Source organism: Ammospiza nelsoni, chromosome 12 (assembly GCF_027579445.1).
Source record: "Ammospiza nelsoni isolate bAmmNel1 chromosome 12, bAmmNel1.pri, whole genome shotgun sequence".
NCBI lineage: Eukaryota > Metazoa > Chordata > Aves > Passeriformes > Passerellidae > Ammospiza > Ammospiza nelsoni.
In genome coordinates this window covers 15,343,310-15,368,955 of record NC_080644.1, presented here as the reverse complement: position 1 = coordinate 15,368,955, position 25,646 = coordinate 15,343,310, and the positions used below count along the sequence as shown (strand labels likewise).

Below are 25,646 nucleotides of genomic sequence, written 5' to 3'. Positions count from 1 at the left end.
TCCTGTCGCTAAACCTCTTCAGCATGGCGTATTGTATATATTCTGTATCTGTTAAAAGTGTTACTCCTCAGAAGTGTGGAAGGGTCACCCAGAAGAGCTTTGCATCTTTTCTTCATTGTGGCAAGGAGCTGCATGAGGACGAGTGAATGTGTTCTCGTGTTCCCCTGCCTTAGTGCAATTAAGGTTTTCTAAGCTGCAGCAGGATTCTTCTAGACGAGAAAGCTCCCACATAGGCATTGCCTGCCTTTTGCTTGTGTTGTACAGCAGTTCCACACACCTGGGCACTCTGCTCTGGGCTGAGGGGGCCACAGTGAGTGTGCTGTGCTTATCACACACTGAGAAGATCCTGCCATGAGCTGTTCACTGCCAGCTGGAGGGCAGGCATGGAAAGGACATGCTGTTTTAGCAGCTCAAATCAGCTTATTTAAACCAGTGTTCCTCAAATACTGTTACAGGGTTACATGCTTCTAATGAACTTGTGTCATGGGAGAGGAATGGGGAGTGCTTCCCCTCTTCCCTTGCGGGACAGGCGGTAGGGATTCTGCTCTGGGAATGGAGACAAAGTGCTGTGAGGATGAGAAAGGAGGGGGAAGTCTTGGAAAGTGGATTATATCTCACTTCTGTCCCTTCTGCTTTGACTTCAAACACTGGAGACTAAGATGCTGGTCAGGTAGAAGATGAAGCATGTCTGTGGCTATAGGATATGAAAGGAAAAGATAGGAGTATGGAAACCTAGATAGTGGAGCTAAGCAGTGATCAAAGCCATCACTGAGGATTGGGATTTTGTAGGTTTTGTTTGGTATTTCATTTTTTGAGGGTATTTTCTTTGGGGTTTTGAGTTTGATTTTGGGGGGTTTGTGTGTGTGTGACTTTTCTGTGTATTGTAATTGCCATTTTTCTCTAAGCCTAAGGGTTTTGACCACAGTGACATGAGCATTCCCCCTGCTTCAGTCCCCAGAGGAGGGAAGATACCTGAAGGAAATAGGGATTGGACATCCTGCAGGCTGCTGCTGCTCTGGTTAACTCACTAACAGATAAGCACACATGATTGTGTCTCAAACCACAAAGGATGTAGTTTGGAAGACAAGATCTTGCTGCCTCGCTTTTCTGTCTCCCTTGAAGGGAATCATCAGGCCTTGGGTATAAACATCTGGGCAGTCAGCTAAGTAGGCAGATTGTTTAAATAGGTCTTTCCCTAGGAATGTGTATTTCCAGGCCTGGTTTCTTGTTTGGTTTTGGGCCAACAAATGTCTAAGGGAGGTGTTCAAAATATTCCCTGTATAACAAACTGGCTTCCAAATTGTGCCAGGTAAGTGCAGTTGGCAAACGGATCTTGGAGTGCCATCCATGCCAGCTTGGGCTGCTCTGAGCTGTGTCTTTTGAACACTCCTTGCTTTTCTCCTGTGCCAACCCTGTTCCTTGTTCATGTGGTCACCTGGCTCAGATAATGGATAAAAGGCTGTCACTTCTGGTGGGAGAGGAGGAAAAGGAGCTGGTGCAGTCACAGTTCTGGTGGCTCTCACAGGCTGCTGTGGTATCACCTGCTTGAGCAGTGGTTTAACGTTGTGAGCCTGTACAAAGCACTCTGCTGTCAGAGGGATGTTCCTGCCACTCCTCTGGCCCTGTGTCCTCACTGCTCTCCTCACAAAACAACTGTGTTGGCACAGATGTTTCTCATCTGAGTCAGATCAGATCTCTGGATGTGCTTGATGTGTGAATCAAAGTTGGCTGTGCATGGTGGGTGTCTCTGAGCTGCCCAGTGCAGTCCCATGACTGGTGCTGCCTCTCTTCACCCGTTCCCGGGGCTCCCAGCACAGAGGTGTTGGTGGTGCTGCTGGTGCAGCATCAGCCACTGCTCAGGACACAAGAGTGCTGCTGACTGCAGATGGACTGTGGGAGCACAGCTTAACCTCTGCTGCTTCTAATTGCCTCTCTTGGTTGAGGTTTCACAGCAATGCCAAAATACCCATCCCAAGCTCCTCTCACTGCAAAAATCTGGTTAGTTCATGGTCAGCTTGGCTTCCTGATCTCAAATGGCAGTGAGGGGATATATGTAACTGCAGTTGTGCTGGGATTGTTACTGAAAGGAGAGCTGTGTCTAGTTCTGAGAGCACTGCCTGGGAAATTTCCTAGTGGCTTTTCTCTCTGGAATCTGTGGGACAAATGTAGATTTTTATGGAGTGACTCTCTGTGTGTATTGACTTTACAAGGATTTGAAACGCACCCCAATGCCATTGATTTGGAACCTATATGTGCTGTAATGAACTGTAAAGTGATGCTGTGTTTAAGCTAGTGATGCATGAAGGCTCAGCCAGTCCTGAACTCGCTGCAAATAAAGGGCACTCTTCATTATCACTGAATTGCATCTTTCAGCTACTAGTTTTTAGTAGTACCTGCAGTAGAAATACCTTATGAATATGAAAGAGGCTGAATTTTTGTCTTCTCAGATGACTAAGGTTTTCGTGGAAGTCTCCTGGGGTCTCTTTTTAACTGCTGTTGAGGTGAAAAAGGGAACAGGGTGAATTGCAGCCATTGCTTCATGAGCAAAATACTTGTAGAACTGTTTTCTACTTACCTGAAGATGTTGTGTGAATGGAAGCAGCTCTCCTGCAAAAATGGTGTAAGCAGAAGTGTGAGGTCAAGTCACTTCTCAGGTTTAAGTGTCTAAAATAGGTATTTAGTCCTGAACTGAAACTTGCTGTAATCTCTGTAATCAACCTATGTTAAAGCTTGTGTGTGTAAAAAACATCCTAAGGCTGAAGAACAGCTGTTGGAATCTCTTCTGGATTGTGAAATGTATGAAATGTATATGTGCATCTTGAATTTGCAATGGTCTGGATTGTGATACATAGCCTCAGTTTTGCTAACTCATGTCATAGACATTTAAACTAATTGTCTCTTTTTCTTCCTTGCCCCCCCAGGTGTTGTTTGGATTGTAGCATAGAGGCACTATGTACTCAGAGTGGAGATCCTTGCATCTTGTAATTCAAAATGATCAGGGGAATACCAGTGTACTTCACAGCTATCCTGAGAATGTGGGGAGAGAAGTGGCAAATGCAGTGGTGCGTCCTCTTGGACAAGCTTTAATTACATCATCTGTTGGAAGTGAGAGTTTACTAAAAACAGACAAAGAAGTAAGTGCCTTTCCTTGGAGATGATAGTTTCCTTTATGCTGGAGTGACAGTTTAGTAGTTTTTATGGCCTCTTTTATATTACTCTCTTTATTGTCCCAAGTTTTATGAAGTGTGTTACATTTTTAGTTTAGTGATCTCCATAGGGTTTTTATTAGCAGCTAGATTATCGCAACAGTGTACTTCATGTCTTAATAGTAAATGTTTGCCTGAGCTACTATACCACAAAATTTAGGCTAAAGAAAACCAACAAAAAAAAAACCTCAAAACAAACCCAAAGAATTTAGCATTTAACACAAAACCTTTTTACTTACCTTCAGTTTTGAAGCAACAGTATGTGACTTCAAAAACAAGTCTTTGTATAGTACAAGTATTTGTTAGAATTTGAAAATCTTTCACTAACAACTTTTGTGTGTTCCCAAGAGTGATCTCTACAGTTTGGATTTAAGAGATTCAGAATTTAGAGAATGTTTTGTCATTTATTCATATTCTTCATAATATCATGATATATGAGTTAATGATTTGGTGTTTTCTCGCAGGATATGTTGGACAGAATTGCCCATACAACATAACTACTGTTGCTTTCTTTTTTTTGAGTTAGAACTAATGTGCTCTGACCAGCACTTACTTACCAATATTTATTTTTAATAACTTTTGCTTTATGTTTGTTAGGTAAAATGGACTATGGAGGTGGTTTGTTATGGACTGACCCTCCCTTTGGACGGCGATACTGTGAAATACTGTGTGGATGTGTATACAGATTGGATTATGGCTCTTGTGTTACCTAAGGACTCTATTCCTTTACCTGTTATTAAGGAACCAAACCTTTATGTTCAAAGCATCCTCAAACATCTCCAAAATCTCTTTGTACCAAGGTGAGTGTTCGGGATTCCAGGCTATGCTCAGCAGGTAACCTGTCAGAGGACTCATGATGTGTGGAGACTCTTAAGTCAAAAAGGACTGCTAGTGCTGCAAACTTAGGAGGAAGGTGTTTCTCCAAATGTCTTGTAATTTTTCACTAGCAAATTGAGTTTTTGCTGCTGTGGTTAGAATGACATATAGTTAATATACTTTAATGTTTACTGTTGCAAGAGGTTCAAGATTTATCTCTATTGAATGACTGGAGGGCAAGGGGAAAAGCAGACATGTGACTGCCAAAGTACTTTTCTTTGTAATAACTTCATATGCTTCTCATATGAAGTCATGGGAACAGTACTTCTGAAGGAGTATGGCCAAAAGGCCACAGTCTGTATAAATCTAGACATCTAGAAGTCTAGAAATAGTGCAAGCCACTGGGTCAACTTTGTAAACAAGAGGAAGTCATAGATGGACAGGAATGTTTGAGTTGCCTTTACAAGATCAGCACAGAAGGATCCCGTTAGCTTGCATATAAGCCCTGGTTTTTTACAGTTTCTCTAAATCATTAGGTAGACAAGTCTTGAAGCAGCCTTAGAAGCTTCAAGCCTATATTGTTTAAGGATACCTTTCAACTGAAGCAATCTGCTCTATTATTGCTCAGGCAAAAATAGTGCTGTAAGCAAGGCAGGGTTCCCTTATCCCAAAGTTTGTTATTCTACAGAGACTCTGGGTTATGATCTAGCACTAATATCAAGCAACTCACTGAGGTCCTCAACTGTGGCTAGTAATGTGCAATTATGCATTAGGCATTATCTTTTTCTCCAGTACTGTAATACAACATTATGCTATCAAGATAAAAGCTGATAGTATTTAGCGGACCAGCACATTTTGAGGTGCTTGCTATGCAACATGACTTGTGGGTTATACCACATTGAAAATATTTGGAAGGAATCTGGTAATACTACTTACTAGTCCAGTGGAACATAATACTTGTATGGGTTTTTTTGTCATCTCTTCAGTGGTGGTAGGAGGGATCATGAAATGATGCACAGGTTGAAATATGCCTTACTGCACACTCTAATTTCTAATCTCCTCTTTCACCCTTTAAAATTTGGGCTTCCTAAGGTTTTTTACCAGTGTCCTCAGATACTGTCCAGAATGTGTCACATTGCTGTTTTGTACCTGTTCTGCATTGTCCAGACCAACTGATGGGAGGAGGTGATGCTGCTTTGTGCTCCTTCTGAGCAACTTTGCGTTGAGTGATTCGGCAGTGCCAGTGTGGATCTGATTATTACTACAGGAAAAACCTAGGAAATATGAAACTGTTTCCTTTCTTCCTTCCTGACTTCTGACTGCTTACAGAAGATCTAGAAGGGGGTCTTTAAATAGGAACATCAGACTAAAGGTAGAAGCGATAAGAGTTGATTTGGAAACAACAGGAGAACTAGGAAGAATTCAAATTATTTTGCTAACAATATGTTCTCCTAATTTGCCACTTCTGAATTATGTATGTAATAATTCATGATGTTGCAACTAGATTGTCATTGTTTGGCCCAAGATAAATATGAGATGATGGATTGTGCTTGTTCTATCTGTTGAGTCTCACGTGGAAAAGAGCATTACGGTGCATCTTGTGCTCATTAAGGCAGAGTTAGGATGCCTAGAGACAGAGTTGGGGTGCACAGAAGCATATTGGCTCATGGTCTTGGGTTTCACTCAATAATAGTTGTTTCCTTTTGTAAGTTGAACATGCTGAAATTTCATGTTACTGAATACATCACTTAACAGTTCTATTTCTGAGGCATTGTTTTCTTCTCTTGCAGGCCAGACCCGGGATCCAGTCAGATCAGACTGTGCTTGCAGGTTTTGAAAGCTGTCCAGAAGCTGGCGCATGAGTCAACAATTATGGCAAGAGAAACCTGGGAGGTTTTGTTATTATTTCTTCTTCAGATCAATGACACTCTTCTAGCAGCTCCAACTGTGCAAGGTTCATGATCATCTTCCATTTGGTTCAATTATTAAAAAACTTCTGTCTCTTCTTCGCATTCATCTGTGAGCAGGATGAGGGAACCTATTAAAAGCTCTTAGGAGCTACCAAATTGCAATAGCTCACTCCTAATTCTGCTCCATTACTCCAAAATAAAGCATTGCCAGAAAAGACTGAATGATTTGGAGCTGAGTTTTCCTGAAAGTATTTTTGCTTTAAGTATTTAAAGATAGTGACTTTATACATGAACAGTTTAAGACACTGTTGTTTCCTGTTTGTTTCACTGAACCTCCTTTGTTTTGCTGTTCAGCCTGCCTGGTGCAAAAAAATAGTGTTAGTTATTTTAAAAAAAGACTTCAGTATAGACACAATGCAATAGAAGACTGCCTAAGATTGGTGGATTCCTTCAGTCCCTTATTACACACATGTGGCTGGGCTTTATCTATTGTACTTGGTCTTGCAAAAAGGCTAATTTGCTGTAGGAAGCAAACAAGAATCATTCTTAAAAGTTATGAAAGAAAGGGCTTAATCTTTATGCACTTTAACTACAACCTCTTTGGGGAGATATTTGGAGTTTAGATGGAACACTAACTGAAGTTGTGCTTGGTTTCTGTTGCAAGGTGGCATTGCTGAGAATCTGGCTGAAAAATTAATTGGCGTGCTGTTTGAGGTCTGGTTACTGGCTTGTACGCGGTGCTTTCCAACACCTCCGTACTGGAAAACTGCCAAAGAGATGGTGGCCAACTGGCGACATCATCCTGCAGTAGTTGAGCAGTGGAGCAAGGTCATTTGTGCCCTTACTTCCAGGTAGGAGAAATCCCATGGAAATAAATGCATGTATGGGGATAATCATGGTTATACATATTTTGGAGTTGCTTATTTGTGGAATGTGCAGCAATCCAAAAGTGAATAAGCAACACAAAGTGAGAGATCTTGCTGTATCCTTGGATTGTGTGGGTGTTCCTTTGTTCTGCAAGGGGAGATCTGAGTTGGATTCTCTGTTTTTGTGTAAGCATAGCACCTCTGTGATATTTGGCACCTTACAGCGTGTGTGTGTATTAGTCTTCATGATTGTGACTCTTCATCATATCCCCGGAGGAGTGACTCAAGAGTATTAGTATGGCATTATGTGTGTGTGTCACCATCAAAATTATTAGGTGACTGTTAGTGCTCATGCTGCTGGGTTTGAGGTCACTCTTGGACTCTGCTTTGACCCTGTGGAGCTGAAACTGTGTTACAGCTGCCTGGCACTTGTTCCCTGGCAGTGAGGATGTGATGGGCCAGAGGCAGACCACAGGCTCTCTGCTCTAGAGAGCAGGGGAGAAGAGCTGTCCTGAGTCTTGCTGGGTATGGGAACGGTGAGGATCATGTATGATAGAATTGTTTAGGGTGAAAATGACCTCTAAGATCATCAAATCCAACCATGCACCCAGCACTGTAAAGCCCACCACTAACCCATGTTCCCAATTGTCACATCCACAGGTCTTTTAAAACCCTTTGGTGACTCCACCACTGCCCTGGGTAACCTGTGCCAGTGCCTGACAAATTTTCCATCCCATCTGAACTTCCCCTGGCACAACTTGAGGCCACTTCCCTATGTCCTGGCCCTTGTTACCTGTGAGAAGACCAACCCTTTGGTGGCTCTGGTCTCCTTTCATGTAGTTGTAGAGAAGGAGAAGGTCGCCTCTGAGTCTCCTTTTTTCCAGGCTGAGCCCTCCCAGCTCTCTCAGCTGCTCCTGGTGCTCCAGCCCCTTCCCCTGCCCTGTTCCCTTCTCTAGATAATGCTCCAGTCCCTCAGTGCCTTTCTTGCCATGAGGGGCCCAAAACTGTCCCCAGGACTGGAGGTGCCTCAGCAGTGCCCAGCACAGGGGACAGTCACTGCCCTGGTCCTGCTGCCACCCCATGGCTGGTGCAGGCCAGGTATCATTGGCCCCTTGCCCACCTGGGCACACCAGGCTCTTGTTTAGCTGCTGTTGAGCAGCACCCCCAGGGCCTTTCCTGCTGTGCATTTTGCAGCCACTCTGCCATAAACCTGTAGCTTTGGGGTTGTTGTGACCCAAGGGCCTGTCACTTTGCCTTGTTGAACATTATGGAGTGGCTTCAGCCCCTTGATCCAGCCTGCCCAAATCCCTCTAGAGATCCTTCCTGTCCTTCAGTAGGTCGGCTCCTGCCCACATCAGTGTCACCTGCAAACTGACCAAAGGAACGCTCACATCTGGGGGTTGCAGGAGAGTTTTGGCTATAATAGAAGGTTCTGAACAGTGAGGAGAGTTTCAGTACCCTTACTATTGAGGTCTTTTTGGTGTGAAGTCTTTGTGGGACAAATCTCAGACTCTTGGAGGAAAGAACTGAATTAATTGCTTGTAAGAGTCATCTGGGTCTCCTTCCAGCTCTCCTGAAATATCAGTAACTTATTTCTGTGAAAGTTCAAAGATGTGTTAAAATTGCTGCATTGTGAAATATTCAATAATGTCTTTTTCTGCAAGGGTTTATTATAACTTTGAAAACTTTTCCTTTGAATTACCTGTCAAAATGTGAAGTGTGGATAGATTTTTCCAGGTTATGCAGCTATTTGTTAAACCCCTGGGAAATAAAGCTGCAATACAAGTTCTGTGTATTTCCCACGCTATTTCTTCAGCTATTTTTAGCTTGTTAGATGTAGCATTACATAATGGAAAATACTTTATGATTCAATGATCTGAAAAGAACAGCTCTGTCTCAAAACATGTGTTGGTGTTCTGCACCACACACTGTGCCTACACTTCCTCTCCCACTGTTGACTAACAGTCTTGGTTCTGTTGGTGCACAGGAGTATGCAGGGTTTCTGGAATGTTTGTGTTCAGTAATGTTGGTTTATGCCTGATACATGGAAGCCCAGGCTCTTCTGAGGCTGGCTTTAAGTTCAGTGGTACTTTTAGCTGAATTTTTAATCTTTCAATGAAGCTCCAGCTTCAAACAGTTAAAATGTTTTAGTAAACAGTTCTGTGAATCAGGTTATTAGTGATAAGCTGAGAGTAAATGTTTCAAATTAAAACCGTATGGAAAATTATATTTGAAAATATGTACACATAAGCAGTGTTAATTTGTGTCCCTGGCTATGATTTTTAGCAGGATGAAACTGGAGTTTCAATTGTATTGCCATGCTAATAGATACTACCTCTACCCCATCTAGATTGCTTTAAATATATTTTAACTGTCTTGGATGTGTGACTTAAAATTTATTTCTGTCTTCAATCGTTCTTGAAAATGTCCCATATGTTATTAAAGATTTGGTCATGCTCTTTGAAAAACTGGTTTCTTGCAGTCATAGGGAGAAAAGAAGCAGTGCACTGTGTTGCCAGGCAGTGGTGTGAGGCATGATGGTGCATGGGATTGGGCCAGGGTCTTTTGGGTCTTTTAGAGCCAGGTAATTCCTCAGCAAAACTATACCATGAGGTCATGCCTCTGGGTACTAAATACAGGTGGACACAGGGCTGGAGAGCATTTCCTGCCTGGTATAGATGTGTGAATTTCTGGTTTGAAGGGAACTTTCCAGTCTGACCCATTCCCAAGACTCTCTGGCAGTCACTCCTCCACCACCACTGACTTTAACTGCTGGCACTGAAGCCCCTTTGCAGCAGCAGCAGCAGCTCCAGTGAGCTGAGGCGTGCCCTGCTTGACGCCCTGCACTCCCCACTCTCACAGGCACACCAGCTTTCTCACCAGTTCAACCCCAGGTTTCCCATGGGAGTCTCAGATGTCTTGTTCCATAAAACCCTTTTCCTAGCACAGTAACAGAAAAACAGCTTGAGCTGGTGCCTCCAAGGAGCAGCCCAACAAAGGACTCCTGGGCTTTTATCCCCTCACAGTCCAAGCTTATGCAAGTCTTGGCTCTTCCTCCCTAGTCCTCAGCTCTTGCATTGTCTGAGCACCTGGCTGGGCCACAAATCCAGCGCCCTTTATTATGCACAGGGTTGGCATTTCCCAGCCTCCCTTGAGGGAGTTCAGTCTGCAGCTGTCACTGCAGCTGCACCACCAGCTCTGGCACTGAATGGATTCCTCATCATCCTTGCATCTGGAGAAGGCCTCATGTCCTAAAGCTCTTTTGCTGTTCTGTCCAGGTTAGGTACTGTAAATAGGCTCTGATTTCAGACACTTGTGTTAACTGGCTGCTGGTTACTGTAGTACCCACTGCTGGGAGAAGTGGCAGATGGAAGTTCAGCCTGTTTGACTCTTGGTTTAGGAGTCAGTCATAACTGCTTTTCTCCTTCTCTTCTCCTAGTTGTAATGACTTTAGAAAGCTATATGACTTTATAAGTAAGGACGAGTGGGACATTTCCTGACTATTGCAAGGAAGTTAGCTTAGGGAAAGACAAACTGGTTTCTGGGAATGCTGTGATATTGAGAAGGTGCAGTGCAGATCTCTTCCATTCCTTTAGAAAACATCAAGATTGTGTTTATCAGGGAAATTGAACTGTAATTTGGTGAAGCTGGGTATGAAGCAGGGGTCAGATTAGAAGCAGGACCTCAGTGAAGGTCACTGGTGATTCTTCGGGTAGTTACAGCTCTTCTAAGCATTGTCCTTATGGTACTGGATCACTGTTTTGCTCTTTGCTGGTCTGTAGATCCTAGCCTCTGGCAGATGTGGTGCCATCTGTTTTGAAGAACTCACTAAACTGTGGCTTGCAAGTCCTGTGCTGCTTGTAGGTCAACAGTGAGTACTGCTCCTGGTGCTGAGGTACAGTGTAGGTCATCAGTCATGAGCTGGAATTTAGAGCTGCAGCCTAATATGACTTGCTGGTGTCATTGAAAGCTTGAGCTAAAGAGATGTGAGGATAAGGGCTTCAATTCCTTATTTTAAAAAAAATTCCTTCTTCCTTCACATGTAGCATCCTGTCGGATGTACATGTGGGTGTGACAACTGATGACCCCTCTGGCTAAGTTATGGGAGAGCTGCTGAGGGGTCTTGTGCCTTAATAGCTTTTGGGTTTGGCTGGAGTTTTAGGCAGGTTCCTATCCACTATCCAAGGCTGAGAGATTGTATAAAATGGGATCTCTAGGAAAACTTGAAACCTGGGGTGTTGCATTGTTGCCTGTGGACTCACCTGTGGGCTGCTGATACCTTTGGGGTGCAAAGGCAATGTTCAATTTTTGAGCCAGGTCTGTCTGACTTGCGTTCTAGGTTGCTGCGTTTTACATATGGACCTTCATTTCCTCCGTTCAAAATTCCCGATGAAGATGCTGGTCTGATTCCCCTTGAAATGGATAATGAGTGCGTTGCACAAACGTGGTTTCGCTTTTTACATATGCTGAGGTATTGCAATTACAGCCATCCATTGTTCCTGGTCTTGAATCAACTCCATACATTTGCATGATAAACAAAACATTTCTCTGGAGATTGCCAAGATGAAGCACCTAAATGGAATTAAATGAGAGACTTGTGCCAGTGCCCATGAAGCAGCTCAGGGCAGGCTTGAGTGGTGTTCAGGTTTGAATTCTGACTCTTTCAAAATGTAAACTGGTTCAGCTAATTAAAATCTATTTTAGCTATTTGGCATTTTGGAGGATCTGAAAAACAGGAGTTCAATAGAATTTTGTTTCTCTGAGATAACAAACAGGAAAAGCTGAACAATAGATCTGGGAGATGCTTACGACTTTCATTTATTCTCCAGGTTAAATTTAACTTACAATTTATTTTTAAAATGAGTGTTTATATATTTATTTTTATGGAGAAATCTATACACTTAATTTACCATACATGTTAATTTTAAATGCACAGCTGAACCAAATGCTGTGTTTTGTTTTACAGACTTTTGGACATAGCATTACATTAATGCTCTCAATGGCCCGAATATTAAAAAATTTATGCTAAATACTATTTAGTAGTTAAAGCTAGATAAACATTAGGCTGTTTGAAATTTACATCTTAACTGACTAAAAAGCCCTCTTTCTTCATTTATAATACAAATGTCACAAGTACTGTACTCTTCAAATTTGGTGTTTGCAAATTTGCTGTTTCAGGATTTTGAGTCAGTCAGGAAAAATTGCTCAAACTTTTACAATTTACTTCCCTTCTTGTCACTGTTTGACAGTATTTGATTTGTTGCTTACACTTATAACTTTAACAATATAAGCAACTCTTCACTGAGCTCAAAAAACCTCATAAGTAATTATTCTTTCTGCAATAATTAGTCTGGCAAGTGTGTGGTCTGGTTTGTTTTATTTTACTATAATTGTTCAATATGTTTGGGTAATGTTTGACATTAAGACAGCTGTATACTGCCAACCCAGGAAGAGACAATTGCCTTCCTGTGATGAGAGGCTAAAACATACTGATATTGGATGCTGGTTTGTGGTGTTACTTGAATGCCTTAAACTACTGCATCTTCAAGTGGTTTTAAATCTTAACAGCTGTTCTTAAACTGACTAACATATATTTTGCTCTTTTTCTGTGCAGTAATCCTGTGGATTTGAGTAACCCAGCCATTATTAGCTCTACCCCCAGATTTCAGGAACAGTTTCTGAATGTGAGTGGGATGACTCAAGAACTGAATCAGTACCCCTGCCTTAAACATCTGCCTCAAATATTCTTTCGTGCCATGCGTGGAATCAGCTGTTTAGTGGATGCATTCCTAGGTAATGCTTTTGTCTTGCCCATGGATTGCTAGAAATATTAATTTAATAATTATTTTAGTATCTTTAAATCTGTTTTCTCTGTAAATACATGAATAACAATTAATCTTTTGCAAGTATATCCTGGAATTGATGAGGAGGAGACTTGAGATCACCTCTAAAAAAATCTGTATGCACAACAGTAACATTTGAATGCATGAAGTTGTAGATAGCCTTAGTTTCAAATGCAAAACAAATAAATCAGAAATATAAAATAAAACCAGGGATCTCTTTCCCAAACAAGGCTTCTTTTCTCTTTCCATCTAATCACCAAGTGCAAGTGCTATGCTTTAGCATGTTGTGAGCACTCACCACCGTGTTTCTAATCTTTGTGGCAACTGCTGTGTGCCTGTTTTATAAGGTGTTGAATTTGGACTGTCATCTTCAGATCTTTTGAAGTTCCCCGTAGTGTACGGTTGGTGGCTTACTACTGCTGCTGAGTAGAAAAGATGTGTTTTATTAAAAACCTGCTGGTGGAATGAGACTGTCAGCCTGGAGAAGAGCAGGCTCTGGGGGCACAGAGCGTAGGGTTAGACTGGATGTTGGGAAGAAATTCTTCCCTGTGAGGGTTCATGAGGCCCTGGCACAGGTTGCCCAGAGGAGCTGTGGCTGCCCCTGGATCCCTGGCAGTGCCCAAGGCCAGGCTGGACTGGACTCGGAAGAAGGTGGTCTAGTGGAGGTGTCCATGCCTGTGACTGGGATGGAATGGAGGGTCTTTAAGGTCCCTTTGAACCCAAACTAATCTGTAGTTTTATGAATCAGACACTTAAGACTTCTGAAGATCTTGTAGCAAGATAAAGCACCCAGAGTGATAATAGCCTATCTGGAGTGCAGAGATGGAGACTGCAATGCATTGGGGCACAGGAGATTTCTTTTAGAAAATTAAATTCAGGCTGTAGGTATGGATTGGGAGGGTGTGCTCAGGCAGACTTGAGAGCTGCAGAAAGATCTTCAGAGAAGGCTGATGGGAGAGCTCATTACCTTCTGTCACAAGTGCTAAAACATTGGGTTTTATCTTGCTCTCCCTGGTACCTACATGATGTGTTTGGCAAAATAGTACGTCCTCTTTTTCAGCCAAATGTATCAAAACAATAGTTTTCATATTGCATACTCTGCCTGGGCTGTAACACTGATGATTTTGCAGGAGCAAATTGTTCTGAAATGTGTTATGAGAAGTACTTGGGTGCTTTAATTAGCAGGGTCAAAAAAAATCTGTGTCAAATTCCCAAGCACACTGTGGTTCCCCACTTCATTTTTCAAATGGGGCACAAGGTTGTTGGAATTCATTAAAATGGGCAAAAACGGTGTTTGTCACTTCAAGTTTTCAAGATGTTGAGTTGCTTCTGATTATGATGAGGATGAGCTCTGTACACCATGAATTTCCCTGAAGCTGGATTAAAAACTGATCTCATGTCCTGCTGCTGCCAGAAAAATTATAGTTTGCTGTGCTTTCTTACTCTGTCTTGTGTACTGCCTTGGTATTTGACTGTTCAGCCGCCAGTCCAGCTCAAACTGAGCAGAAAGCTGTGTGGTGGATGGGTTTCATCTTAATTTAGTGAGCTAAGATGGCTTTAAGGGCCAGACATCTTAGAGATGTCTCAGAAAAAGGTGTGGGAGTTATGATTGGGAAAGAAAGGCAAAGGTGAGAGGCACCTGAATTTTGGCAGAAGTGAGCTGTGAAATTGTCTTTTGCAAATGAACCTTGCTCCTTTCCCTCTTTCTAGTCTGATTCTTCCCATGTGTCATTGGTGCAGATGGGTCCTTTGGTGTTTTTTAATCAATTGCTTATCTGATGTAATTACTGTTTCCATTTGCTTATGCATTTATTTCTGCTAACAGTAAAATAGGGAGAGGGGTTTTGTTGCTGCTGCAGTTTTGGGGAACATGGGAGGCATGGCTATTGACCAGAGGCTCCTGTGCCTACTAAGGCCTGCTGTGTGTGAGCCCATGGAGTTGTTGCTGAAAGCCTGCTTTATTCCTGGCCTTGCAGGCATTTCCCGACCCCGGGCAGACAGCGCACCGCCCACGCCAGTGAACAGGCTGAGCATGCCCCAAAGCACCGCTACCAACACCACTCCGCCCCACAACCGGCGGCACCGGGCAGTGACCGTCAACAAAGTGACCATGAAAACCAGCACTGTAAGATTTCATACTCTGTGTTGGAATAGCTGACCCTTTGGATTCTTTCCTTGATTCTAGGAGCTGATCTGTTCTTCTGTTCAAACAGGTAACTACTGCACATGCTTCAAAAGTGCAGCACCAACCCTCTTCTACTTCTCCACTCTCTAGCCCAAACCAGACAAGCTCTGAGCCTCGGCCGCTGCCAGCTCCTCGCAGGCCAAAGGTTAACAGCATCTTGAACCTCTTTGGATCATGGTTGTTTGATGCAGCATTTGTTCACTGTAAACTTCATAATGGAATAAACAGAGACAGCAGCATGACTGGTAAATATTAAAAAAATATATGTATACTTTTTTCCTTGTTTCCTTGACATTTCCTACCTTCAAGATTAACACATGCATAATCCAAAAAAAAGTAAAATCTGAAGTGCTCTGTTGTAATTAATCCCTTGAGCTGAGCCAGCATCTGCTATCAGCTGAGCAGCTGTTTGGGGATTTCAAAGTTTAAAAAAGTCCACTTTTTTACTATGAAATACTCCTTTGCTCTAACAAGCATGGCACTTGCAATTATGATATTGGGGAAAATGCTGTTAAGTGAAGGAAATCATATGGTAGGAGTCCACTTCTTAGTTTGAAATCTGCTTGATTATCTATGATTAATAGCAATTATTTACATCAACTCTTTAATATTTGAAAAATTGTCCTATATTACTCCACATAGTGCACAAAGCAGTACTTCTTGGTTTTGTAGAGTGTTATGGAAACAGAAGTCCTTAAAATAGCTAGTGAACTTGCTGCCTATCAGTTATGATTGCTGTGTGCTTCCCTTAATGTCTTCATATCTTTGTTGTCTTCAGCCCTTAACTGCCAAACTTTTGTCTCTCAGCTTTGCTCAGCTGCAGAGGTTAGATGTTTTGGGATATCATAACAGAATTAGTGCTCTGCTCAGAGAGGCTTTTTAGCTCTTATCTTACTTTTGGTGATAATATTCAGAAAAGAATAATCTTTCTCACTCGCTGCAGTTTTCCTGTTCCTTGTGTATTTTGAATGTCTGCTAACTTTTCTGAGAGATGTTTTAATTAATCTGTCAGTAACTCACTGGCCTAAGGAAAAGAGGGGAAAACCATTTGTTATAGCAAGTTGGATATGTAGTGGGACTTGACAACAGCAGTTAAACTGGTGATCTTCCTTGTTTATTGTGTCAAATTCCTGTGTGAATACTTAGGTTTTGGGACCTTCTAAAGGTGTTTTTAGGTGTGTAGCACATCATTTTTTGAAAGTGTTCTTTGTGGGTGTATGTGGTAGGAGTTCGGAATCTCTTTGTAAAAGGCCTGTGATTCATGACTGGGGAAGCAGCTGAGCTTAGGAGGGAGCAAGGCATCCTTTGAGGGTGTGTTGGGTTACAGATGCATTTAATGTATTACTACATTTAGTGCTTTTCAGATTGATTAGATCATTTTAAATTTGACATATAACCTGTTTTTTGAGCGATTTTAATGAAATGCTTAACCTGTAAAGGAAGGATGTCAGCTTAGATGGTGCTTATACAAAAGTGTCAGCTTTAAACAGAAATGTTGTTATGCTGGCAGAAGTACACAGTTGTCTGTAATCCAAAGGCTTCATTTCCTTGAAGGGGTTACAAGGCCTTCTGTTCATATATGCAATGTCTAAAATCACCTAAAAGCAATCAGAAAGTTGTTTTGTTACTAGTCTTACAGGGATATTTACTGACTTTCTGAAAACTGGAGACAGCTGTTTGGAATTGAGTGAATTCTGTTCCTCCTCTGTGCTCTTCCAAGCTGTCTGTAGCGAGACCAGTCTTTGCACATCTTTACACATGATCTGCTGTGTATTAGCAGCAGTGGCTCTGACACAAGATGTTGGTGGACTCCCAGGAACCTAGCTGTGTCATGTTCTGCTCTTTTAGTAATTTGGAAGACAGAATTAACTTACAGGAATTTAGTTAAGAGTCTGCTGCCCTTGCAGGGTGTTGTTACTGCTAGGTAAGATCACTGGTCACGGTGGTGCCAAGATGGGCTGGCTGAAGGAGAGAGAACTGAGTGTGGACCCCTATTTCTGAAACGCTGTAGAGAGGCCCCAAACTCTGATTGCCTGATTTATTATTTTGCTCAGCCTCTGCTTAAGGTGGGAGAATGAGTAAGATGCATAAAGGGCCAGGCCCCTGGAGTTTCTGCTTGAAGCATCAGTGTCTTTTGAAAGAGGTTTAAATCCACATCTTAAACTTTTTATTCTGGGAATCTGACCTGTGATGCCTGATGCCTCCAAGTGAAATCTTTTCCTCCCTGAAGAGCATAAGGCAAGAGGTGCTGTGCTGGCTGATGAGTGGGCCAGTTGGGGTCTGTATTAAGGCCCCCCCCATGGCAGAAGTGGGACTCATCAGTAACAATCAGATCTGCACATTGTGCCCATCCCTCTGCTCCTGCTGCCCAATGTAGATGCAGTTTGGAGGAGGAGGGCCAGTAGAGAAGGGACAGTTATCTGCCACAGTCCCTACTCTTAGGAAAGATGTCCAGAATAAATCTGATGCTTTACAGCTCCAGTTTGGCTATTCCTGTATGTTTTGGTCCATCTGCTATCCTTTGTAGCCATGACACTTCAACTACTACCTGGAATGTTCTTCCCATGTCTGACACTGCGGTTGATATTCTTAGCATTAGCTTCAAGAAGCACTGTTTTTTTTTATGGGTGCTTCAAATGTTTCGATTGGGAATTGTCTGCACTTAAAATCAGCTTTGCCATGTAGTATTGTCTTCCACTGGCCCACACACACAATTTTTCTTTAAGTCTGGAACTGCAGCTGTGTAAGAACTCAGCAGCTTTAAACCCTTCTAATATTTACTTTGTTTCAATGCCATGCAGTTAAGAATTCTTTCTCTTTTGGCTGACTGATATGGCTTCTTTGTTACATTACTGGCTGCAGGACTGAGAGCCATTTTAAAAAAGTATTACAGCTTGCTCCTTGGTCCTTTAGAGACCTCTGTGCCTTGGGGCACTTCTGGAACACTGCATTTTTTAGTGTGAATTTCTCTCTCTTCTCCTGTCACATGGCACAGTCTCAGTGAGAATCTCTGTGATGTGATTACCAGAGAGATTTATGAGCTCAGTGCAGTGCCTTCCAGGGGCCCTGTCAGTGAGCTGTGGTCTCAAGCTCTAGTTCAGAATTCAGTTTGGTTGTTTTAAACAAATCCTGCTGACAAACATTTTTCTTGTCCCATCTTACTGCACACCTTTTTGATGAGCTCTAGGAAATAAAGTGCACTTGATCAAGACTGATGCGAATGACTACCCCTCCACCCTTCCTTTTTCCCTTGCCCAAAGATCTCACCTTTTCCCACTGGAACTCTTTAACCTCCAGAAAGGAAGTAATGAAAAATGATGGGTGGAAAAAATGTCAAGCTTTTTGTAAGTCTTGAGATAAAAAGCTGTCTAGATGTGTAGAAGGGTAACTGAACTTCCTGTACTTGGCCCTGCTTTGCAGGGGAGAGCTGACTATCTCCAGAGGCCCCCTCAGCCTCAACTCTCCTGATTCTATCAGGTTAACTGCTGCTTCACAGATTTTCAGTTTTTTGTCATCTCATGGGTGAACTCCTTGTACCAACTCTTGACTGGAAAACTGTAGGTATTCCACATTTGTGATTATTCTGATTTTGTCTGTCTTTGGGAAGAGAGAATTTTTCTCTCTTAAGATTAGCTGGAAGTCATCTGTATACAGTTTGCTGCTGGTGGAGCTTATCACCTGGAAAGCAGTTGTCCTCTTTGCTCTTTGAGCCCTGTCCTTCAAGGTAGTCCTGTGTCATTGTTTGGATTCTGAAGCAGAGCAATCATCTAGCCATGATTGGCATGACACTTTTGGGTCTTGAGTGTCCTTATCAGGTTTTAGTTTCTGCACAGACTTTATTGGTGAAGTTTTTTGGTGGGCAGCTGATAAACATCACTGTGTTGTGGTGAGAGAGTAAAAATGGCTGGTTGAAAGACGCCTAGGTGGTTTGAAAGCAGCTGGGTCCTGCTGGTGTAGTTGTTAGAATTAGATGGGTGTGTGGCATTTATGTAGCTGATAGTGTGGGATAAATACATCCCTATGATAAATAACACCTTCATCAGAAATTGGCTACAGAGCCTCTATGAGGGTAACCCAAGCATGACAGCTTGGTGTGTCTATCTGTGTCAGGGCAGGTTCAATGGCAGGATGTGTTTCAGACAAGCTTGACTGTACAGTGCATGCTACTGCTCCCTACTGTCCTCAGCCTCTGAGAGTGGGGAGAGCTCACCAGCACTTTGTGCCAGCATTTCAGCAACTGCATCTTCCAATTTGATGGGCTCATTCTCAGTCCTTGTACCTAAAGGGTGCCAGCTCTGCACTTTATAGCAGCTGAAGGACACACCTCAGGGCTTGCTGGTATTGCCCTGGGGCTGTTTGCAGTTGTGGAGCTTTGGGGTACATCATTACCCTCACCTCTTCTGGCCCTACTGTCAGTAATGTCCCACAGAATGTTTCTGGGGCTCTAGAAGAAAATTCTAACCAGACCTGTGTGGGATCACAGTGAGTGCTGCTGAGGGGCTTGGTCACAGGTCTGACCCTACCTGTTCAAATAAGTAGCTCTCCCCAGATGGTGGGTAGTACCTGGCTGCTGGAGTTCTTACTCTCTTCTTTCTCTGGGCGTTGTTTGAGATGTTAATGTTTCTGGGAGTGTTCTACCTTTTGTTTCTGCTTTGGAAGATTGTTAATGAAGCTGGTGGTCAGGGGAGGCATGCTCAGGTATTCTGGTTGTTAGCTTCTTGGCTTAGGGAAATAGGAGCTGTACTGCCATTGAGAACTCCTGGTTTGGAAGGAGGAGTGCTGCTGTGAGGAGGTTGCAGGTAAGTAATTTTCCCTCTGCAAGACACACTCCATTTCAGAGGAGCCTTAGGATAGCCTGGTGTATGCTCCAGTGCACTGCAGCATAGGGACAGGTCTGTGAGCTGACAAGGGTTAATACCTTCTTTTAAAGAACTGGTGTATCTTGATATGAACAGCTCTAAATATTAGTAGTATTTTGTAACTTTTTGTTCATTGTTTTGCATGATACTTTCAAAACCATAATTTTGGACCTGTATGCCAATTTCCTATGTGTTTAACAAGCTTGCTGTATCATAAAGCTTTTAATCTATTTTTTAGAAAGCTAAAAGCTTCTTAACTTATATTACAATTTCACCATCTTAAAAGTATTTTATAACTACTGCTGTCCTTTGATTTGTTTCCATTTTATTTCTATTATCTTGCAGCATCTTTTATCCAAATTCTTCTTTCTTATAAATCTTGTAAGTAGGAACCAGTAGCTTTTCCTTAATTGCGGTCATGCTTTTCTTTTTCCATAATCCCATATTTTATTTGTAAATTCATTCTCATTGTCTCTTGTAGCTTTTGCACTTTTACTTGAAAAAGACAAGTAATTTTTTTTGTGTGTGTTTTTGAATGGGGAGGATTGTTGGCAAAAGCAAATTAATCTGCCTGAATCAGACCCATCTTTTCTGTACTTTAGTCTGTGATCATGTCATGAATTTCAGGACTTTGCACTAACCATGTTTTTTTTACTTAAAGCTTATTTTACAGACCTAGTGTTTGATTTGTATGCATTGTGCATGTAGTGTTTTTTTCCAACTACAGTATATTGCTGGATAGCTTATTTAGGAAAAAAATGGCTCATGGGAAGATGCATAAAGATTTGTACTTATTTTTCTACTTAACGCCAATGAAAATCTATGAGGTAAACATAGGTTAAATGATAAATTTCAGAGCAAAAAATTAGGAGTAGGCACTTGTCATTAAGACATTTCCTTTAAAACAAAACAAAAAAGCACCCTATCTGTAAATTATTGGTATTCCAACTGCTAAAGTGTTAACATGCCTTTGTTTGCAAAGCTGACTCTGAACCTGCTGTTCCCCAGTGTCCCAGAGCTGAGACAGGAGAAGTTCTCTTTTGCTGGTAGAAACACATAGGTGTAATTATGTCAGGAATACACATTGTCTGCTGTTTGCTTTTGTAGTTTATAAAAGTTTTGGAAAACCATCTAGTCTTAGCTGAAAACAAGAACACGCGCTTTAAGATGTTAGTAATCCTAGAGCAAAGCTGTCCAAGGAAGAGGAAAAACAATTCAAAAAAATCACATTGAGTGTAGTATATATTTTGTTTTGGTAGCTATCCTGGAAGACAGGATGTAGGCAACAGAGCAAGTAGTGTTGTATCCACACAATGCTGATGTGTGAAAGGGAGACCAGAAATCTCTGCAGAAAGACATGGATTGGAGTGGTGTGGACTGGCAGAACTGGCCTGCAGGGAGGGAGCACAGAGCTGGGCAGAACCAGGTCAGGACCCTCTGAGAGGGTCATAGAGCTTCTTGTAGGGTAAGGGAGCAGGAGATGGCCAGCCCATGGTGGCTGCTCTACGGAGGCTCTGTAATTTATTTAGCAGTTTTAGTGATCATGTGAGGAAAAGGACAAAATTAGGAGAATGGGATTCCACAACCTTCTCTTTGTCATACGGTGCATTAAAATTTTTGATTATTTTTTAATAAATATCTTTGTACAACAAACCTGGATGAAAGCCGCTGGGTATTCAGGGCAGCATGAGATGAGTTGGCTGGCTGGAAGCGAAGCACTTCCTTGGAGGTCAACAGTAATGGCACCATTGAAAATTTTTTTTTTTTGTTTTTTAAGAGAGTAAGGGAAGGTGGCATTTCATTTTTGTGGAGACCAGAACCAGGTGAGGCAAATCCTTGCCCTTTGAGAGAGGGTAGGAAACTAGTATTGGATATAAGTGCTCTCTTCCCAGCAAAAAGCTGGGACAGTCTCTAGGATATGAAGGTCAGTTGTTGTCATCCTTATGAAGTAAACAAGTTAGGTACACCCACAAATATTTCTTAAACAGAGGCACTGGCTCAAATGCAGTGAACTAATAGCTTCATATTAACTACTAAATTGGACTTGATCTTTGTGTCCAGGATCCCATGAGCCTATTCTGTACATTATCACACACAGTGAAATGCTGTTTTTTCTCTTCCCAGCTATAGCAACGCAGGCTAGTGTGGAGTTCCGCCGGAAAGGATCCCAAATGTCCACTGACACTATGGCTTCCAACCCCATGTTTGATGCAAGTGAATTCCCAGACAACTATGAAGCAGGAAGGGCAGAGGCATGCGGGACACTGTGTAGGATATTTTGTAGCAAGAAGACTGGGGAGGAAATATTACCAGCTTACCTATCCCGGTACTAACCTATCTTCCAGTTGCTTTATTGGTGTACCTTTATGATGCAGACTAATTCCCAGTGAATAGCATTCACTTGCTGTCTGAATCTTGTGTTGCCAGTCTAAAAACATCTAGCTGGCTTACAGGGGCTGGAGGTGGGATTCCTGGCTAAGCCCAGCACTGTTTTCTTCTCACATTTTCATGATGCTGCTTATCACTGGGTTTTCTTCAAGTTTCAGTTGAAGGACAGTACCTTAAAGTGCTTTAAGCTGGAAGGAACATTTTCTTTGGCACTTTCTTGCCTCCTGTATTTTATTTTTGTTGAGTTTGTCACTGAATATTGATCAGATGGAAAAAATAAGTGTGCAGGCATAAGACTTTGTACACTTTATTAGACTGTAAAGGTTCTTGTGTTTTCAAATACCACATCCCACATGGCTGGGTTTGGTTTTTTGTAGTTGTTTTTTTTTCACCCTCTGAGTATTGAAATGCAGTGATATCCCATTATTTGAAACAGTTGTGTTTGAATTACCTCTGTGTTCAGTTTTATTTCTGAGAAAATGAAGCAGTATCACCTGTCATCGTATACCTTTTTCACAATTTTTTGTTATGTAAAATAGCAAATGCTAGAGGCAGAGAATCAGTTTTAAATAATGATTCTCTCAAACTTTTTAAGTATATTTGTCCCAGATGGCATTAAAACTTCCCAGAAGACTGAACAATATTTTTTCTTTGATGTTGTATTTTTTGTATAGATAGCTCATATTTCTCTTGGCCAGTCAGTGGGATTCTTCTGTGTCTGCAAGACCTTTGAAACAATTAAGAGGGCATACATGTTCTCTAACAAGAACCTGCAAAAGAAGCTAACTGGGTAGCTGGGTTTCTGCCCTTGCTTTTTCATTTGAAGTGGTTATGATGGTTAAGATTAGTCTTGATTTCCAAATTGCTGATCAGTGTGTCTTGTCCTGACATTCTGTCCATTGTTCTGTCCACTGCCTCCCCCAAGGTTTCACAGTATTTTTCTTATATTGGGGAGTTAAAATCAAGATCTTGCCACCATTACATGGGAAGGGAGTAGTGGAGAGCAGGTGATCCACTCTTAGTAACCAGCTGGTTGTGCTTCCTCAGCTCCCAGTCTGGGTGTTGCAACAAGTCAAAGATTTCAGTAAAACTGTGCTGCACTAGCTTTTCATATGAAATACCTGTCATTTGTGAGGGTTTATTAAGCTGGTCAGGTGTGCTTGCCTGTGCTTAAGTAACATAGGGGAAGATTTATATGAACGTTTCCTAGCTCTGTTTTTGAAACTTTGTTTTATATAGACAAGATCAAATAGTGGCTGCAGAATCATGTGGGATTCTGATGATTTTATGTGCAAATAATTAAATCTTATCTTTCTTTGTCAGATTTTACATGCTTTTAATTCAGGGTTTGCAGATAGCAGATTTCATTTGCCACCCGGTTCTTGCCAGTGTTATTCTAAACTCCCCTCCTCTGTTCTGCTGTGACCTGAAAGGCATTGATGTTGTGGTTCCCTACTTCATTTCGGCTCTGGAGACTATTTTACCTGACAGGTAAATTGCCATTTCCACATAAACATTATCAGAGATGTTGAGAGGTATTTGTCTTTTGTCATTCCTGCATAATTTCACCAAAGGAATTCTGCGATGTTGGGCCCACAGTGTGTGTGTATTCAATGGTAATAATAGCAACACTGTGTGAGCTCAAATGTTCAGTTTTCTTTAATGCAGTTTTCTTTAAAGCCATAACAGTTCTTAAATTAAATATATGAGTTGTTAGCTGCATATTGATGCAAAGCAGTGCCTTTAAGAATAGGAAAATATATTGAAATATGTCAAAAATATATTGAAAGCCTATTGATTTTAAAGTAGACTTTCACAAGATATTCATTAATGGCTGTTGTTGCAGTGTATTCAATAAGTAAATAGTCTTATGCATCATTAAATGGAAAAGTTGATAATTTATACTGATGAAGTTGGAGTACGTTCTTATCGGAGCTTTATAGATTTCTGAATGTTTTGCTAAGTTAGGCACTTAATAGTAGTCTCTGCATGTCTTCTTCAATGTATGTGTTATGTCTTGGTACCATGTTTCATTTTGATGTTAGGCATTTAGACAAAAAGCATTCTTTATCTCCTGGGCTTAAATCTGAGCTGCTGCTTCTTTTGGATAGGTCTTAGAAAGAAACAGCTACATTGCATACTGCAAATTACTTATGACCATTGGGTGGGTGTATATTTGATATTAACTTAGTTGCATTTGGCTCCAGATTCTTGTGAAAAGTTGGTTAACTGTCTGATGCTTTGATTTGCAGGGAACTCTCAAAGTTTAAAATCTATGTAAACCCCACAGAGCTAAGAAGAGCTTCTATTAACATCTTGCTGTCTCTGTTGCCTCTCCCTCATCATTTTGGAACAATAAAGTCTGAGGTAGGACATTTATCACTATGTTTTGTGTTCCATTTTTCTTTCCTGGGAGTGGGATTTGAATGGGTTGTGGGTTGTATTGAGTGTTTTCTTTAGCACTGGAACTCTTCCACTGAATGTGAAACAGTAAGACATATTACAGTGTGTCAGTAGCAATGTGTGCTGTGAACACTGGCTTTTGAAACCCTGCTGGCATGATCTTTAATTGATACTGAAATAAATGTATTTTTTCTTCAGGTTGTCCTGGAAGGGAAATTCAGCAATGATGAAAGCTCAGCATATGATAAACCAGTAACATTCCTGTCCTTGAAGCTGAGGCTTGTGAATATCCTTATAGGAGCTTTGCAAACGGAAACTGATCCCAACAACACTCAAATGATACTAGGTTATTTCAGCTTTTTGATTTATTAACTGTATTATAGAAATGTCTTTCTTAATCTGTCCTGGGATAATATGGGTTATTAGTGATGTGTTGCTTTGCAAGAAGAAGGTTTAAATTCCTGGCAGGTTGTCATATGTGTAATCTCCCTCATACTATGAAAACATCTTAAAAAGCCTCTCATTTTTGTTAATCTCTCCCTTTTTATGTGGAGTAGTACTTGAAAAGTAGAAGCAAGAGTGAAGCACATTCTAGCACAGAAAGTCAGCCATAACTGGAAATGGAAGTAGGTAAAAATGTAGTGATTTTAGGAATGATTCCTGATTAATGGATTTCAGAGAAAACCTTAGGTTTTGGCATGGTTAAGCCTAAGAAACATATTGACATTTTGGTGACTGGTCATCCAGCAAAATTGGCAAAATACAGATGACATTTTTTTAGTGGTGTGTAAATCCTCAGACAAAATCCAAAAGTTTTGGCATAGAGTGTGGAGCTGCACTATGCACAGTTTATCACACTGCTCTTCAAAGTAGTGAGTGGATTAACATTATGCTGAATACTCAGAAAGGAAGCAGAAGATGAAAACTTGGATAGTGCAAATCTGTCAAGTTAAGTATGTTTTCAGATAAGTACAAATGTACATGCCTATTATTCTTACTTGTCCTCCCTTATTCTTCTCTTTTTAGAAGTAGTTTTTTCAACATGATGGTGTTCTTGCCCTTACCACTTTCCTTTTGTCTGTTTAAAAAGGCAACAGTCTTGTGGTGTGATAGGAGTGTCTACCTTGTTCTGGGAGGCAGATAGTTTACCTGCTTAACAGGGGAGGGCAA

At 41.5% G+C, this 25,646-nt stretch overlaps 1 protein-coding gene across 1 annotated transcript in view; it reads left to right on the top strand.

Annotated features, from left to right (window-relative positions):
* The window catches only part of RALGAPB (Ral GTPase activating protein non-catalytic subunit beta), a 60,883-nt gene that overhangs the window by 3,669 nt on the left and 31,568 nt on the right, over nucleotides 1-25,646 (top strand). Inside the window, exons 2-14 of the mRNA XM_059480559.1 lie at nucleotides 2,922-3,134; nucleotides 3,804-4,006; nucleotides 5,813-5,976; nucleotides 6,597-6,783; nucleotides 11,138-11,269; nucleotides 12,413-12,591; nucleotides 14,618-14,766; nucleotides 14,855-15,071; nucleotides 20,031-20,066; nucleotides 21,810-22,011; nucleotides 23,397-23,564; nucleotides 24,326-24,440; nucleotides 24,675-24,822. Of these exons, the coding sequence (XP_059336542.1) occupies nucleotides 2,952-3,134; nucleotides 3,804-4,006; nucleotides 5,813-5,976; nucleotides 6,597-6,783; nucleotides 11,138-11,269; nucleotides 12,413-12,591; nucleotides 14,618-14,766; nucleotides 14,855-15,071; nucleotides 20,031-20,066; nucleotides 21,810-22,011; nucleotides 23,397-23,564; nucleotides 24,326-24,440; nucleotides 24,675-24,822 (2,083 nt within the window). The 5' untranslated portion in view covers nucleotides 2,922-2,951. The remainder of the gene's footprint in view (nucleotides 1-2,921; nucleotides 3,135-3,803; nucleotides 4,007-5,812; nucleotides 5,977-6,596; nucleotides 6,784-11,137; nucleotides 11,270-12,412; nucleotides 12,592-14,617; nucleotides 14,767-14,854; nucleotides 15,072-20,030; nucleotides 20,067-21,809; nucleotides 22,012-23,396; nucleotides 23,565-24,325; nucleotides 24,441-24,674; nucleotides 24,823-25,646) is intronic.